At 42.8% G+C, this 18,731-nt stretch overlaps 1 protein-coding gene across 1 annotated transcript in view; it reads left to right on the top strand.

The window, feature by feature from the left end:
• The window catches only part of LOC310992594 (transcription factor COE3), a gene marked incomplete at its 5' end in the record, with an annotated part of 154,576 nt that overhangs the window by 92,608 nt on the left and 43,237 nt on the right, over positions 1–18,731 (top strand). The window contains 2 exons of the mRNA XM_083980687.1: positions 6,547–6,677; positions 9,554–9,680. Of these exons, the coding sequence (XP_083836813.1) occupies positions 6,547–6,677; positions 9,554–9,680 (258 nt within the window). The remainder of the gene's footprint in view (positions 1–6,546; positions 6,678–9,553; positions 9,681–18,731) is intronic.

Here is an 18,731-nt window from a genome sequence, read left to right as displayed (position 1 = left end):
TGCAAGGAAGGAAGGAAGGAGGGAAGGAAGGAAGGACAAAGGAAAAGTAGGAAGGAAGGAAGGAAGGAAGGAGGGAAGGAAGGAAGGAAGGAAGGATAAAGGAAAAGTAGGAAGGAAGGAATGAAGGAAGGAGGGAAGGAAGGAAGGAAGGAAGGAAGGAAGGAAGGAAGGAAGGAAGGAAGGAAGGACAAAGGAAAAGTTGGAAGGAAGGAAGGAGGGAAGGACAAAGGAAAAGTTGGAAGGAAGGAAGGAAGGACAAAGGAAAAGTTCGAAGGAAGGAGAGAAGGAATAAAGGAAGGAAGGAAGGAAGGAAGGAAGGAAGGACAAAGGAAAAGTTCGAAGGAAAGAGAGAAGGAAGAAAGGAAGGAAGGAAGAAAGGACAAAGGGAAAGATGGGAGGAAAGAAGGAAGGGAAAAAGGAAAGATAGATGGAGGGCGGGAACAGATTGTCAAAATGGAAGGAAGGGAGGGAGGGAGGGAGTGAAAAACGACTGTGGAAAGAAGGAAGGGAAAAGGGAAGGACGGAAAGATGGAGGGAGGGAACAGATTTGTTCTAGGGATGAAGAAGGACAGAAGAAGGGAGGAGAGAAGGAAGGGAAAAGGAAGGAAAGAAAGATGGAGGGTCAGTTAGATCAAAAGAGGAAGGAAGAAGAAGTAAGGACAAAGGGAAGGAAGGAAGGAAGGAAGGAAGGAAGGAAGGAAGGAAGGAAGGAAGGAAGGAAGGAAGGAAGGAAGGAAGGGAAAAAGGATTGTGTAAAGAAGAAAGTTACCCAGAATGCACCTGGGGCCGTGATCAGGTTCAGGTGTAGAGCCGGTGGAGCAAGTCGCCGCGCCAACGGGAGCGTTTGATTCTCGCGTTAATAAAACCACAGAGAGAAAGAGAGAAAGAGAGGAAGTCACACAGCTGCAGTGAAGGAAGCTCTGACTCCACCCGCCCCTCCCCACCCCTCCCCTTCCCCCCGTGGAGGTAGCGGCGAACAAACGCTCCGTTCTTCCATCGTCCACAGCGACCCAATAAAACAGCAGCAGCAGCGGAGTGTGAACTTCACACAGGGAAACTGGGACCAGCTGCAGCCGTAAAGAAATCCAACACCACCGAGTCCCCTTAACTCCACCCGCCTCGCTGCGCTTAACTCCACCCGCCTCGCCTCGCTCCGCTTAACTCCTCCTGTTGTCCTCCTGGGTCAAGGAAGGAAGGAAGGAAGGAAAGAAAGAAAGAAAGATGGAGGAAGGGAACAGATTGGGTTCAGGGAAGGAAGAAGAACGAAAGGAAAGAAGGGAGGAAGGGAGTGAAAAGGATGGTGGGAAGAAGGAAGGATGGAGGGAAGGAAAGGAAAGGAAGGAAAGAAGGGTGGGCAAAAGGAACAGACTGGGTCAAGGATGGAAGAAGAAGGAAGGAGGGAGGAAAGAAAAAAAGAAAGAAAGAAAGAAAGAAAGAAAGAAAGAAAGAAAGAAAGAAAGAAAGAAAGAAAGGGAATAGATTGGGTGAAAGGAAGTAAGGAAGAAGGAAGGATCAAGGAAGGAAGAAAGAAGGAAGGATGGAGGGAAGGGAGGGAGGAAAGAAAGAAAGAAAGAAAGAAAGAAAGAAAGAAAGAAAGAAAGAAAGAAAGAAAGGGAACAGATTGTCAAGGAAGGAAGGAAGAAGGAAGGATCAAGGAAGGAAGAAAGAAGAAAGGATGGAGGGAAGGGAGGGAGGAAAGAAAGAAAGAAATGGAAGGAAGGGAGGGAGGAAATAAAGAAAGAAAGGGAACAGATTGGGTCAAGGAAGGAAGGGAAAGGATGGTGGGAAGAAGGGAGAAAGGAGGGAAAGAAGGATGGAAGAAGGGAGGAGCAAAGAAAGGAAAGGAGTGGAGAAAGGAGGGATGGAGAGACAGAAGAAAGGAAGGAAGGAAGGAAAGAAGGACACCCAAAGGGTTAACTCCACCCGCCTGCACTGTGGAGCGTCCAGCAGCGATGACATCAGTCTCTCTCACTTGATCCTGACGCCTGTTGGTGCCAGACGGGTGGAGCTTCAGAGGTGAACTTCACTAATGGAGCTGCTGTGTTCAAGCCCCGCCCGCCTGGCACCGGCAGGAGAGCAAAACAAACTCTCACCGTACTAATTATTGTTATGAACTCATCATCGCTGACCCACTTTAAAACTTGAGTTAATTCACAACTTGGTGTCCCGTTTGTTTCGTCCACCTTGGAACACCAGGCGGGTGGAGTTTATGAAGCGAATCCCGACTCCACCCACCTGGCACGTCCTGAAAGTTGAAACAAACCCCATTGATTATTCATGTTTCTCCCTCTGAGTCTCTTCCAGCAGAGATGATGTGACCGTGTCGCTCGTTTTACGCTCCTTTGGGTGCCAGACGGGTGGTGTTTATAACATGTCAGCACATCAGAAAGTAGCAGGGAAAGTTACAGTACGTACGTTAAAGGGATAGTTCACCCAAAATTGAAATTTCACTCGTTATCTCCTCCCCCCTCATGTGGACTAAGGGCTGGGAGAAGTTTCAGAGTCCTCCGTGGCTTCTCTGAGTTACAGGGGGTCTCGGCGTAGCAGTGCATGTCCATATGACGATTGCAAATGGATACCAACTGTCTTCGTAATAAAGAGTCCCCCCCTAAAGCTCCACCCACCTGGGACACTCAGGAGAACCAAACAAACCCTACATCTGTCTCTGTGACTCTCTCCTTCCTCCCAAACCGCCTCACTCTGCACTTTCTGTTGACTTGATTTAAAGTTTGAGGCGTTTCCACCAGGAGAGGCTGGTGCAACTAAAGTTTGCTTGTTTTAACCTACTTGGAGCGCCAGACGGGTGGGAACGCTCATATCAGGTCATCCAGTGAAGTGAAATCCTAGAGACCGATCTGCAGCAAACTTAAGTCGACTTTTACTTTCAGGCTTTTGTTTGAACTTCCAGACGACGCTCATCATCATCATCATCATCATCATCATTTTTGCCCTCTTAAGACAGTCTCCACCCCTCTGGGATGTACCAGAGAGTAAAAACAAACCCTGAAACAGTTTGCCACCGGCGGCGGTGAAGACGTGATGAACAATCTGCCGTCGTGTCTGTGTCTCTCCTGATGATTTCCTTTCGCAGCTCTTCCTTCCTTCCTCGCAGCGTGTTTTCATTTCATTTCAAGTTTTGGATTCTTCTTTCTCCAGGAGCGCGTTTGGTTTAACCTACTTTGCAGCGCCAGACGGGTGGTGTTTGTTTGTCACACCTGGGGGGGGGGTTAGGACAGGATCAAAGCAGCAGCAGCAGCAGCAGCAGAGCAGAGCGGGGCTGGCTGACCAGGGGGATGAAACAAACGCTATACCTGACACAAATCTGTCATTCACAACCTTCCTGTTGCTCCACATCTGAGAGGAAGGAAGGAGACTCGGAGGAAACGAGGAAAAACTTCATCCAATCAGCAGCTCTTCAGCATTCCTGCACGTCGGAGTCGGAGCTACGGCGTCCTGCAGGGGCCAACAGGAAGAAGAAGAAGAAGAAGAAGAAGAAGAAGAAGAAGAAGAAGAAGAAGAAGAAGAAGAAGAAGAAGAAGAAGAAGAGGCTGGTTGTTTTCGCCGCCGCCGTTCGCCGTTCTCCGAGGAATGCCAACATCGACACTCATTTCATTCAGCCGCTCCAGACTGGGACGTTTCCAGACGAGATAAACAGCTTCGACATCTGCTGCCGCCTTTTGTCCCCGACGCTCCGACGCTCGGCCCCCGGCGCCCCGATCAAACTTCTCTCTCCTCCTCGTCTTTGTTGCTCTATTCATACGGCTGAGACACACACACACACACACACACACAGACACACACACACACACACACACACACACACACACAGAGACACACACACACACACACACACACTTCAGACCCACCGGACTGTTTGTTTGCCGCCGTGACAAAAGGAGGAAATTAATAAGAATCTGACAATCATCGGAGCAGCTGCAGAGAGAGAGAGAGAGATGCTCAACAACCACTGGAACCTTCTACTTCACTACTTCACTCATTCACTCATTCACTCATTCACTATTCAGTTTCAGTTTCAGTTTCACTGTGTCCTGATGTGATTGGTCCACTTCTACCACCAGATTCTGGTCTCCTGGATGGAAGGAAGGAAGGAAGGAAGAAAGGACAAAGGGAAAGTTGGAAGGAAGGAAGGAAGGAAAGATAAAGGAAAAGTTGGAAGGAAGGAGGGAAGGACAAAGGAAAGGTTGCAAGGAAGGAAGGAGGGAAGGAAGGAAGGAAGGACAAAGGAAAAGTAGGAAGGAAGGATGGAAGGAAGGACAAAGGAAAAGTAGGAAGGAAGGATGGAAGGAAGGACAAAGGAAAAGTTGGAAGGAAGGAAGGAAAGATAAAGGAAAAGTTGGAAGGAAGGAGGGAAGGACAAAGGAAAGGTTGCAAGGAAGGAAGGAGGGAAGGACAAAGGAAAAGTAGGAAGGAAGGAAGGAAGGAAGGAAGGAAGGAAGGAAGGACAAAGGAAAAGTTCGAAGGAAGGAAGGAAGGACAAAGGAAAAGTTGGAAGGAAGGAGAGAAGGAAGAAAGGAAGGAAGAAAGAAAGGGCAAAGGGAAAGATGGGAGGAAAGAAGGAAGGGAAAAAGGAAGGAAAGATAGATGGAGGGAGGGAGGGAACAGATTGGGTCAAAAAGGAAGGAAGGGAGCGAGGGAGTAATGTGTGCTGATTGAACCTGTAAATGAAGCTGCCCTGGATCGACTCTTTCCTTCTGTTCTGACTCTGTTCAACAGGAACAACAGAACCAGAGGAGAGGAGTTTACTCTCCGTTCTAAATGAAATAAAAGCCTGTGTCCCATGCACTGCAAAAAATCAAATATCTTACCAAGAATATTTGTCTTATTTCTAGTCAAAATGCCATTTCTAGTCAAAACAAATCTCATTCTACTTAAAATAAGACTCATCACCTAAAATCAACTTGTTTTTAGATCATTTTCACTTGTTTCAAACAAATTTTCACTTGAAATAAGTAGAAAAATCTGCCAGTGAAAGCAGGTTTTTTGTGCTTGTAATAAGAAAGAAAAACTTGCTCCACTGTCAGATTTTTCTACTTATTTAAAGTGGAAAATTTGCTTGAAAAAATTAAAAAGTGTCTAAAAACAAGCTGCTTTTAATGTGATGAGTCTTATTTTAAGTAGAATTAGATTTATTTTGACTAGAAATGACATTTTGACTAGAAATAAGACAAATATTCTTGGTAATATTTTGAATTTTTGCAGTGTGTATGATGATAACACCGGTCTCAGTTCAGCAGCTGAAGCAGATAAAAGCCTGAGCTGCTGCTGGAGGATTTACAGCATTTAGACCTTATAGACCTATATATAGATATATAGATGGAAACATATATATATAGACGTATATAAAGACGTGTTGAAGAAGTAAAACCTGAGCTCAGATGTCTCTCTCCACACTCAGTCTCCCATGAGCCTCTGCTGCTGCCGGTAACTGGTCATTACGGTGCTAATAGTGGTGAACATGGTAACTATGGGATGTTTTAATAGAGTCTTTATAGACGAGCAGCTGAAACACAGGGAATGCTCTGACTGGAACATCAAATCATCCTCCAATAAAACAGCTCTCTCCGGTCCGGGAACAGGGCCGTAAACCGTCTTGTTTCCTCGCCGCTCCGGGCCGCCCCCCCCCCCCCCCCCCCCCCGTCTGGATCGACTACTGTCCGACAACAGTCTAGTCGCCGTGGAGACGCCGCTGATGTGCAGCCTCTCCTGTATTGATCCGTGTGGCCCTGGAAAAACCAATCAGAGAGAGAGAGAGAGACCGACCACACAGAGTTATAAGAACACAGCTTCAACTTAACTGAACTTAACTTAAAGGGATAGTTCAACATTTTGTCAAATTGGCCCATTGCTATAATAATCCCTATAGTCATAGCAGTAGGTTCGTTTTTACCTTTAATTGTCGGTGCAAGCTATTTTTTAGAACGGCGGAGCAGAGCAGCGAGCTACGTATAATACACAATATACAATACTATGTAAAATACACAATCCAACAACTCCACAACGCTCTGGTGGACAAGTTGTGACCTGCACATTCACCACGCTATGAGATAATAACACAACGTTACCAGACAGAGTTGTTTTAGAGGGAAATACATGCAAAACTGCAGATGCACGTTGCCTTCAGGGACAGTTTTTCCATCAAGCAGTCTCTGAATTTCCCTCTAAAACAACTCTGTGTGGTAATGTTGTGTTATTATCTCATAGCGTGGTGAATGTGCAGCTCACAACTTGTCCACCAGAGCGTTGTGGAGTTGTTGGATTGTGTATTTGATGAGTTTGATGATGAGGGAAACCAAGAAATTAAAGGTACGGGACAATTAAAGGTAACGAACCTACTGCTATGACTATAGGGATTATGGCAATGGGCCAATTTGACTAAAAGTTGATTTATCTTATCTGAACTGAACTTACCTCACCCTGCTGCCTGACTGTAGCCGATGTTGTGTTGTTAATGTTGTGTTGTGCTGTTGTGCGTCCCTTACTGACGTCCCTTGTCCCCTGTGTGTCTGTCTGTGTGTCTCGAAGCAGCCACTCCCTGCATCAAAGCCATCAGTCCGAGCGAAGGCTGGACGACCGGCGGCGCCACCGTCATCCTCATAGGGGACAACTTCTTCGACGGGCTGCAGGTGGTGTTCGGCACCATGCTGGTCTGGAGCGAGGTGGGTCGACAGTTTATTATACTAGTCGAACTAATGACGAAGAAGTTTATCTAGTGAAAACATTTATAGAGAGATAATTATGAGAATCTGCATCAGCTCAAACACTTAAAAAAGAAGGAAGATACAACCAACAACAGTACAGACCTGAGGGTGTGGAATCTGCTCCACCTCATGAAGCTACACAGAAATAATAAGCCTAACTAGGGATGTCACAATTACTTGTTTTCACAATTAATTGCGGTATTACACTGCAAAAACTATTTGTGGTAGCCTATTTCTTGTCAAAATGTCTCATTTCTAGTCAAAACTAATCTCGTTTCTCTTAAAATAAGACTCATCACCTAAAAAATGAACTTGTTTTGAGATAATTTTCATTTGTGTCAAACTAATTTTCACTTGAAATAAGTAGAAAAATCTGCCAGTGAAAGCAACGTTTTTTGTGCTTGTAATAAGAAAGAAAAACTTGATCCATTGTCAGATTTTTCTACTTATTTCAAGTGAAAATCTGCTTGAAAGAAGTAAAAAGTGTCTAAAAACAAGCTGCTTTTTAATGTGATGAGTCTTATTTTAAGTAGAATGAGATTTGTTTTGACCAGAAATAAGACGAATATTCTTGGTGAGATTTTGCAGCGCGCACACACACACACACACACACACACACACACACACACACATAGAAACAGCTGCGTGTCCCCAAAAAGCTGCAGATGTGTGAAGCTGCACAGACGAAGCAACATGAAATATTGAAGCAGGACACCTGCACCTGCACCTGCACACTCACACACTCACACACTCACACACTCACACACTCACACACTCACACACTCACACACTCACACACTCCTCACTTTGATCAGCGTCGTCTGGAGAGAGAGAGACTGAACTGACCCAGATTCAGGACCAGTCCCATAGAGTTTCTATATGAGAGAGAGAGTTGATAAAGGATCAATATCAGAGCTGTGACATCATAGTGACATCGTCGCCTCTGCTCTGAGCTGTGGGTCGTAGGCTACTATGGCGAGCGGATTTAACTAATTTAACTTCATTTAAGCTAAATTTGACTCTCCGGAATTAACATTGTAGATACACTGCAAAAATTCCAGATCTTTCCATGAATATTTGTCTTATTTCTTGTTAAAATGTCTCAATTTTAGTCAAAACTATTCTCTTTAACTTGTTTTTAGATAATTTTCACTTATTTCAAACAAATTTTCACTTGAAATAAGTAGAAAAATCTGCCAGTGAAAGCAAGTTTTTTGTGCTTGTAATAAGAAAGAAAAACTTGCTCCACTATCAGATTTTTCTACAGTACTTATTTCAAGTGAAAATCTGCTTGAAAGAAGTAAAACGTGTCTAAAAACAAGCTACTTTTAATGTGATGAGTCTTATTTTAAGTATAATGAGATTAGTTTTGACTAGAAATAAGACAAATATTCTTGGTAAGATTTTGAGTTTTTGCAGTGTATCAACAACGTCTTTCTGACTCATCGTAATTACATTTTGAATAGTTGGATTTTTTATTCCAGATATCTGTAATTCAGTTTTAACCGAGTCAAAAAGAATATTTCAGATCCACAACTACGTTCTAGGACAAATTACGTCACTGTAACCATTCATGTGTATGGGGTTTGTCATTACAGATATCTACAGTTCAGTTGCAGATATCCACTATGTGAATTACAGATATCTGTAACTGAATTACGACTAGTGCTAATTCCAGTTTGAGATATCTTCAACGTCATTTTGACTAGTCATTACAGATATCTACAATGCAATTTCACCTAGTCAAAACTTAATTTAAGATATCCTATCTGAAAAGGGACATGTAGATATCTTTAATTGAGGTGAATTAAATATATCTTGAACTGGAATTATGACTAGTCAGAATCACATTGTAGATATCCCAAACTGCAATTAGTACTAGTCGTAATTCAGTTACAGATATCTGTAATTCACATAGTGGATATCTGTAACTGAATTATAGATATCTGTAATGACAAACCCCATACACATGAATGGTTACAGTGACGTCATCTGTCCTATAGGAAGAACGTAGTTGCAGATATCTGAAATGTTCGTTTTGACGAGGCAAAACTGAATTACAGATATCTACAACACACATCCAGTCTGGCTTTTAAATGTTAAAATGACTTGCCATATTGAGCTGTGGCGTTTTCTTCCTGCAGCTTTAGACATCGACAAGAAAACTACAACTAAGCTGCTGTTACCTGATGAAACTTTACTTTACTGCAGTTTAGCATCAACACCTGGAGCTTGGAGCTAGTTCTAGTTTTTGGAAAAACTGTCATTTTTATTTTATTTCAGGTTACAAAATTATTTACACTGCAAAAACTCAAAATCTTACCAAGAATATTTGTCTTATTTCTAGTCAAAACAAATCTAATTATACTAAAAATAAGACTCATCACATAAAAAGCAGCTTGTTTTTAGACACTTTTTACTTCTTTCAAACATATTTTCACTTGAAATAAGTAGAAAAATCTGATAGTGGAGCAAGTTTTTCTTTCTTTTTACAAGCACAAAAAAACTTGTTTTCACTGGCAGATTTTTCGATTTATTTCAAGTGAAAATTTGTTTGAAACAAGTGAAAATGATCTAAAAACAAGTTAATTTTTAGGTGATGAGTCTTATTTCAAGTGAAAATAGTTTAGTTTTGACTAGAAATGAGACAAATATTCTTGGAAAGATGTTGAGTTTTTGCAGTGTATTCGCTGCTAGTTTTATTCTAACTACTTGAATACAACATCATGTTGTTTTAATGCTGTTGCTTTGTTACTGTCATCTATATTTTTATTTAACTGTATTATCTCATCCTCATTGTGTGTGTGTGTGTGTGTGTGTGTTTGCTGCTGCAGCTGATCACGCCTCACGCCATCCGGGTCCAGACCCCCCCTCGCCACATCCCCGGGGTGGTGGAGGTCACGCTGTCCTACAAGTCCAAACAGTTCTGCAAAGGAGCTCCGGGCCGCTTCGTCTACACCGGTAGGACCCGCAACCGGACCGGATCGCACACACACACACACACACACACACACACACACACACTAGTTAATGAGCGGGGCCGGCCGTGGGCATGGGCGTCCTGCTTGCCCCCCCCCCCCAATCCAAACCTAAGGGAAGAACATACACTGCAAAAACTCAAAATCTTTCCAAGAATATTTGTCTCATTTCTTGCCAAAATGTCTAATTTCTAGTCAAAACTAATCTCTTTCCACTTAAAATAAGACTCATCACCTAAAAATTAACTTGTTTTTAGATCATTTTCACTTGTTTCAAACAAATTTTCACTTGAAATAAGTAGAGATTTGTTTTGACCAGAAATTAAATTTTGACTAGAAATAGGACAAATATTCTTGGTAAGATTTTGAGTTTTTGCAGTGAGTCTGGAGGAGAACTCACCGCTGCACTGCAAAAACTTACCAAGAATATTTGTCTTATTTCTTGTCAAAATGTCTGATTTTTAGTCAAAACTAATCTCTTTCCACTTAAAATAAGACTCATCACCTAAAAATTTACTTGTTTTTAGATCATTTTCACTTGTTTCAAACAAATTTTCACTTGAAATAAGTAGAAAAATCTGCCAGTGAAAGCAAGTTTTTTGTGTTTGTCATAAGAAAGAAAAACTTGCTCCACTATCAGATTTTTCTACTTATTTCAAGTGAAAATCAGCTTGAAAGAAGTAAAAAGTGTCTAAAAACAAGCTACTTTTAATGTGACGAGTCTTATTTTAAATAGAATGAGATTTGTTTGTCAGTTTGTGTTTGTGTTGCGGTTTTTTTACCTGCTGCCAGTGAAGTGAAGTGAACATCGTCCCAGGTGTTTCTGTTTCTGTCTGTCCGACCTCGTCCCGTCCTTCAGAGTCTCTATCTGTATCTGTCCGTCTCATCGCTGCCTTCGCTGTCCCTCTGATTCCGTCAGAATATCCAGATGTCATTCAAAGTAGCAGAAAGGTCAGAGCGCCGCCGCGGCTGTTTAGTCTGATAAGTAAATGTCAGCGCGTCGTGTTAAACGCCGCTCCGCTCCGTCGTTGTCGCCACTTCCTTCTTCTCCTCGCCGACAATGGACGGTCCGGTTTTTCCTTTTGCAATGCTAATCTGTGATCTCAGTCCCAGATAGGACGATAGGACGCAGTGAATAGAAGCTGTTGTCAGAGCGTCGCAGCGCAGCGGCCTGAAAAACAGGAGCACAGTGAACGCCTCGCGAGAAAGTCTCATATAAAAGACGTTTTAAATCTACAAAGAAGGAAAAACTGAGAAGATAAAAAGACAGAACAAGACAAAACAACGAGAGAAAATGACATCATCATCATTATTACAGTAATATTATTAATATTTACACTGCAAAAATTCAATATCTTACCAAGAATATTTGTCTTATTTCTAGTCAAAATGTCGTTTCTAGTCAAAATAAATCTCATTCTACTTAAAATAAGACTCATCACATTAAAAAGTAGCTTGTTTTTAGACACTTTTTTTTTTTACTTTTTTCAAGCTAATTTTCCACTTTAAATAAGTAGAAAAATCTGACAGTGGATCAAGTTTTTTTTCTTATTACAAGCACAAAAAACTTGCTTTCACTGGCAGATTTTTCTACTTATTTCAATTGAAAATTTGTTTGAAACAAGTGAAAATGATCTAAAAACAAGTTAATTTTTAGGTGGTGAGTCTTATTTTAAGTGGAAAGAGTTTAGTTTTGACTAAAATTGAGACATTTTGACAAGAAATAAGACAAATATTCTTGGAAAGATTTTGAGTTTTTGCAGTGTAGGGCCGGGACTCGATAAAAAAAAATTAATCTCATTAATTAGAGGCTTTGTAATTTATTAATTAAAATTAATCGCATCATGGAGACATCCTGGAGACATCCTGGAGGTCCTTGAGAAGTTTCCAGGTCTGAGGTCATGTGACCGGAGCGTCGGTACGAGTCCGTGCAGCTGTGATTATGACAGCTGACAGCCAATCAGAGCGCAGGATGAATCTGATCTGTGCAGCGCTGCCGCAGCATTAAACCCTTCATTAAGAGTCAGGCAGCCTCTGAACACACACACACACACACACACACACACACACACACACACACACACACACACACACACACACACACACACGCTCAGCTGAAGTGACGAGCAGCTGATCCGAGTGTTTCCCAGATTTCCCGTCTCTTCCTCCTGAAGCTTAAAGAAGCTTCACGCTCTGATCCCGAGGCTTCGCTCCGAGAAACATGGCCGCCGGCAAGAAGACTGAGCTGAATGACAAGAAGAGGGAGAGGGAGGGGGGAGGGAGGGGGTAGAGGGGGAAGAGAGAGTGTCAAAGTGAGTTCCTGTTGGAGAGCAGCTGCTTCTGGTTCTGGTTCCTCACATACACTGCAAAAACTCAAAATCTTACCAAGAATATTTGTCTTATTTCTAGTCAAAATGTCTCATTTCTAGTCAAAACAAGTCTAATTCTACTTAAAATAAGACTCATCACATTAAAAGTAGCTTGTTTTTAGACACTTTTTACTTCTTTCAAGCAGATTTTCACTTGAAATAAGTAGAAAAATCTGACAGTGGAGCAAGTTTTTCATTCTTTTTACAAGCACAAAAAAAAAACCTGCTTTCACTGGCAGATTTTTCTACTTATTTCAATTGAAAATTTGTTTGAAACAAGTGAAAATGATCTAAAAACAAGATAATTTTTAGGTGATGAGTCTTATTTTAAGTGGAAAGAGATTAGTTTTGACTAAAATTGAGACATTTTGACAAGAAATAAGACAAATATTCTTGGAAAGATTTTGAGTTTTTGCAGTGTAGAAACCAGGTTGTGTCTCATCAGAGCTCAGAGCAGAGAAACATGAAAACATGAAAACATGGTCATAAAGAACCAGTCGCTCAGTTCTCTAGTTTTCTGCTTGTGCTGTAAAATCATCACTACAGTTTGTTGTAGTTTGCAGTTTTAGACATTTTTGTAGTTTTAGAGCTTCATGTAGTTTTGTAGTTTTACAGGTTTGTGTAATGTGTTCGATACCACAAATTTCCTTTCCGATCCGATACTGAGTAAAATTCAGGCTGGTATCGGCGATACCGATCCGATACTTTGTGCAAATGCACCGTATGTGCCTGGTAAATCTAATAAAATAAAAAGTACTGTATTTCAAGTCACAGCTTCCTAAAGATGCAAGACTTCAGAGTAACGTATTTATTTTAAACTCTGAACTATATTGAGGTAGTGGCCTCGTTTAGAATACAGCCAAAAATAGTGTTTCAAACACTAAAAAAAGAACATATGTAAAATAATAAAACCATAAATTAAATAAGAAAATGATAAACAAACATTTAATTTTTTTAATTCATTAATTTATAATATTATACCAACCGCGTGTCATTTAGACAAGATCTGAATAGTTCAGTTACTTTCCACTGTGTTCTGTTAATGATATGCATAATAACCACAAATGACTGAAGTATCAAAAGTATCGATATTTTCATTTGAGTATCGATTATATAGAGCATACAGACCTGGTATCGGAAGTATCGATATTTCAGTATCGATCTGCACATCACTAGTGAGGAGGGGTGAGTAGGGCTGAGGGTGAGGGGGGGTGAGGGAGGGGTGAGGGAGGGGGAGGAGTCGGGGTGTAGCAGGATCGATGGGTGCTGAGTTATTGCAGCTCGGCCACTGATTTTTAGAGAGCTGAGCTGTGTTTTCCCAGGAAAGTCAATACCTCCAGGCTCCTCTCATTAATTTCAACCCCATCTACCCCCCCTAACCCCCTCCTCACCCCTCCTTCCCCCCTCACCCCCCTGCTGCTGCTGCTGCTGCTGCTGCACCTGGGGATCTGCTCCACTGAGGGGGGGAGAGTGAGATGATGAAGTCAGATTCACAAGATGAGGAGAGAGAGAGAGAGAGATTGTAAAGTCAGATTGAGGTGAAGGGAGGGGGACGGAGGGGGGGGGGGGGGGGGGGAGGAGGAGGAGGGAGAGGAAGAGGGGGAAAAGGAGGAGAAAAGGGGAGGAGGAGGAGGAGGAGGGGGAGAAGACGTGTTCCTCACTTTAAATCCAGGAGGGAGGAGAGGACGTAGATTCCTAATAAGGAGATCAGGTGTGAGCAGCTTCACGTTCTGGAGGGAAACTGAATGAACACACACACACACACACACACACACACACACACACACACACACACACACACACACACACACACACACACACACACACACACACACACACACACACAGGTAGTTTTCAGTTTTAGAGGTTTTCGTAGTTTTAGAGGTTTTGTAGTTTTTTCACACACAGGTGAACATGGTCCTGTCAGACCGGCTGTGATGTCACCGTGATGATGTCACCGTGATGATGTCACTGTCATGATGTCACTCTAACTCCGGTGCACGTTGAGGATTTTAAAACCTGCAGCAGCTCCAGCTCTGGGTCTCTGGGGCTCCACGATCGGCACCACGGACACACAATGAAGCACTGTACACACACACACACACACACACACACACACACACACACACACACACACACACACACACACACACACACACACACACACACACACACACACACATGGAAGGCATTAGCAGATTGTTCCATGAGGTCTGCTAAAGGTCTTGTGAACATGTAACTGAGAGGAGAAAGTTAAACCTGCAGCCTGAACCACTGTCAAGTCTATGTCTTTCTCTCTCTCCCCCTCCCCCCTTCCTCCCCCCATCCTCCCCCCTCCCTCCCTCGCTCTCTCTCTCTCTCTCTCTCTTGCTCGTCCGTCCGTTCGCTAATTGACTTCTGCATTTTTATTGTTTAATTACTGTCACTGTAACACATGGAGGCAATTATGTTCAGTGTCTGAGGCTCAGCAGCTTCAGTCAGGGAGGGGGGAGGGGGGGAGTATGAGGGGGGAGGATGATGGGGGAGGGGGGGGTTATGTGCTCCGGACCTCAGCGACTCTGATGGAGGAAGAAGAAAAAAAACCACGGAGCATAAATCACAGTTCAGGTTTTTACTGGAGCTCAGTGAGACGTTCACTGACCTCAGTTTTTCTTCCACTCCTACTACTTTTTCACTTGTCTTTTTACATTTTTTCTTTTGGGTTGTGTCCGAAATCCCTCCCTCATTCCCTCCTCCTATAGTGAATTCAATATAGTGACTATATAATGGACTCACTGGTCAAACAAAAAAACTCTTTCAGACACTACTCCGCCGCACAGTTAATGATGTATTACGTTGCGTAATTAAAACGTTCCGACCGCGATCGTAACGGCCGGTGTAGCATAGACCTACGGGTGTATAGGTACCAACATAAAAAGAGGAGTAAAGCAATATATTAAGCGGTAATATATATATTTAAGCATCAAAGATGTTCAATCAAACCCACATAGTTTGAAACCACTTTCAAAACACACACAGCCAGTGTCACAACTAAGCATAAAGTCCACTAGCTTAATGCTAACGTATAATGTAAAACACCATAGACGGGCTAACATAAATTAGCCTCGCTATCCAGAGTCTGTGGTCAGTTTATAACGCTTGTTAGGAAATTTGCTCCGACGTTTGTTGTGGAAGTCTGTGGAAGCCGCGACCGGACAACTCTGGCAGCTGGACACATTTATTGAGGCTGCTGCACTACTGCATTTATTTGGGAGCTACACCGGTCGCTACTGCATTTATTTGGTAGCTACACTGGTCATTACTTGCATTTATTTGGTAGCTACACCGGTCACTACTGCATTTATTTGGTAGCTACATTGGTCACTACTTGCATTCATTTGGTAGCTACACCGGTCACTACTTGCATTTATTTGGTAGCTACATCGGTCACTACTTCATTTATTTGGTAGCTACACCGGTCACTACTTCATTTATTTGGTAGCTACACCGGTCACTACTGCATTTATTTGGTAGCTACACCGGTCACTACTGCATTTATTTGGTAGCTACACCGGTCACTACTGCATTTATTTGGTAGCTACACCGGTCGCTACTTCATTTATTTGGTAGCTACACCGGTCACTACTGCATTTATTTGGTAGCTACACCGGTCACTACTTCATTTATTTGGTAGCAACGCCGGTCACTACTTAATTTATTTGGTAGCTACACCGGTCACTACTGCATTTATTTGGTAGCTACACCGGTCACTACTGCATTTATTTGGTAGCTACACCGGTCACTACTTGCATTTATTTGGTAGCTACACCGGTCACTACTTGCATTTATTTGGTAGCTACACCGGTCACTACTTGCATTTATTTGGTAGCTACACCGGTCACTACTGCATTTATTTGGTAGCTACACCGGTCACTACTTGCATTTATTTGGTAGCTACACCGGTCGCTCTGGGCCGCTGTGGTAACGGCCATCCGTGACCGCAATGCATGATGGGATATCTTGCTCCGGTTAGTGACCATTGGATGTTCACTACATTTGGCGGTGAATTGTGGGATAGATTCAGTCACTATATAGTGAACATTAATAATCACTAAACATTCAGACACCACTACCAAATGGCCTGGTCACTAGATAGAGAGTAGGGGGGATTTCGGACACAGCCTTGGTGTGCGTTTTAGTTTTTTTCGTCCAGAGAGGATCATGGGTAATCGCTCTGGTCAAGACACATACAGTATAGCTCTGGAAAAAATGAAGAGACCAAATAGTCTAAATAACAAAAAAATCAAGTCTTTTCAGACCTTGAATAATAATAATAATGCAAAGAAAACATGTTGATATTTATTCCTAAACAACACAGCAAGAATATTTTAACTCAGGAAGAGTTTATAAACCAGTTTTTGTGGGATAATGTCAATGTTTAATCCCAGCAGTGGTTTTTATTTATAATCTTCCTATAAAACCAGATGTGGTTCAGGTGATGACCTCATCAGTGTCTCATTAAGTAGAATGAGTTGTGTTTGTGTTGGTGTTTTAAAAAAGAAAAGAAAAGAATGAGTCATACATGTAGAGATGCTTTTATGAAACATTTGTGAAAGTGCTCCCTTAGTTTTTTCCAGAGCTGTATATCTACATATATATGTAAAATGTGTGACGTTGTGTTTCAGTCGTTTATTGAGGAAACTAAGCTGAGTTCAGTTCAGTGTCTCAGCTCCTGTCCGTCAAACTGCACCCCGAGAAATTCAAAGAGAGAGAGACACTTGATCAATCAATGGAGTTACTGACCCCCCCCCCCCCCCCCACCCCACCCCACCAATCCCCCTCCCCGTCCTCCTCCTCCTCCGTCCACTCGCCTCTGCTGAAATCGATGCTCATAGAAATTTCATGAACTTTAAACTGTGATTGACAGACAGCTCAGACCCCGACCACCGTGAACCCCAGAGAGGAGGGGGGGAGGCAATGGGGGAGGGGGGGAGGATATAAATAAATAAATAGACAAACACACAAATAAGAATCAGAAATTTGAAAAAAAAACCTTTATTGTCCCCCTCCAAAACGCAGTGGAAATTCTTCTTTCACGAGGTTAAAAACAGAGTTGAACATAAAACAGCAGCAGCAGCAGTAAAAACAGTCCAGTTCATTCAGTAATAATGAATTAGAATGAGGTCATTAATTAATTAAATAGATTTAATAATAGTGAGCTGTTGATGATGTTGATGGGCGATGAGATTGTTGAGTTTGTCCTCCAGGCTTCATGTGAATCCTACATTTGTACATTCTGTTTCATGGAGAAAACACACGGCCGTAAAATAAAAGCTGAATGTTTTAGTTTCTGGTCCAACACTGCAAAAACTCAAAATCTTACCAAGAATATTCGTCTTATTTCTAGTCAAAATGTCATTTCTAGTCCAAACAAATCTCATTATACTTAAAATAAGACTCATCACATTAAAATCAGCTTGTTTTTAGACACTTTTTACTTCTTTCAAGCTGATTTTCACTTGAAATAAGTAGAAAAATCTGACAGTGGAACAAGTCTTTCTTCCTTTTAACAAGCACAAAAACCTGCTTTCACTGGCAGATTTTTCTTCTTATTTCAAGTGAAAATTTGTTCGAACAAGTGAAAATGATCTAAAAACAAGTTGATTTTAAGGTGATGAGTCTTATTTTAAGTGGAAAGAGTTTAGTTTTGACCAGAAATTGGACATTTTGACAAGAGATAAGACAAATATTCTTGGAAAGATTTTGAGTTTTTGCAGTGTAGGAAGGCGTTCGGTGTAAGCCCCGCCCCCCTGACACCTGTGTGGGGGGGCGGAGCCTGTGGTCTTTTAATAGAAGGAGAAGTGTGTTGTCTCCTTGGGGGGGGGGGGTAATAAGTTCTCAGGTGGGGGCCGATTTCCTATTTCTTTGAGGCACTGGGCTCTAATCACACAGAGGTAATTACTGACTGATTAACATGCTGGGGCTGGGAGGAGGAGGCTCATCGCCACGGCAACTCCCTGAGGGGGGGGGGGGTTCATCTGGGTTAAAGAGAAGACGAGTTGGTGGTGGTGGTGGGGGGGAGGGGGGGCAGATACTGGCCAGAGGAGAGGACAGCTGGACAGATGGGACCAATGTTGTTCTGGCCGTCCCCGGCGACGATGCTAACAACGATGCTAACGACGATGCTAACAACGATGCTAACCGCTTGGCCAACCACTAGGCAGGCGGGTTAGCGTTAGCACCTGTTTTATGGGCCAGTGAGTTTAACTTCAGTGCCGCCGCCACACGCCGTCACTTCTCCTCACTGGGACCTCGTGACTGTGACTGGACCTGAGACCAGGACCAGGACCAGAACTAACAGGGACCATGAAGACTCAGTACCAGGACCAGTACTGAGAACCTGGAGGACTAACGGGGACCAGGACCAGGACTCAGGACCTAGTGGACTAACGGGGACCAGGACCAGGACTGAGAACCTGGAGGACTAACGGGGACCAGGACCAGGACTGAGAACCAGGAGGACTAACAGGGACCAGGACCAGGACTGAGGACCTAGTGGACTAACGGGATATAAACAGGACCAGGACTCAAGACCTAGTGGACTAACGGGATATAAACAGGACCAGGACTCAAGACCTAGTGGACTAACGGGATATAAACAGGACCAGGACTGAGGACCTAGTGGA

Source organism: Trachurus trachurus (genome assembly GCF_905171665.1).
Source record: "Trachurus trachurus genome assembly, chromosome: 10".
Lineage (NCBI taxonomy): Eukaryota > Metazoa > Chordata > Actinopteri > Carangiformes > Carangidae > Trachurus > Trachurus trachurus.
Note: the sequence above shows the minus strand (reverse complement) of the source record. Positions and strands in the feature narration are given on the sequence as shown.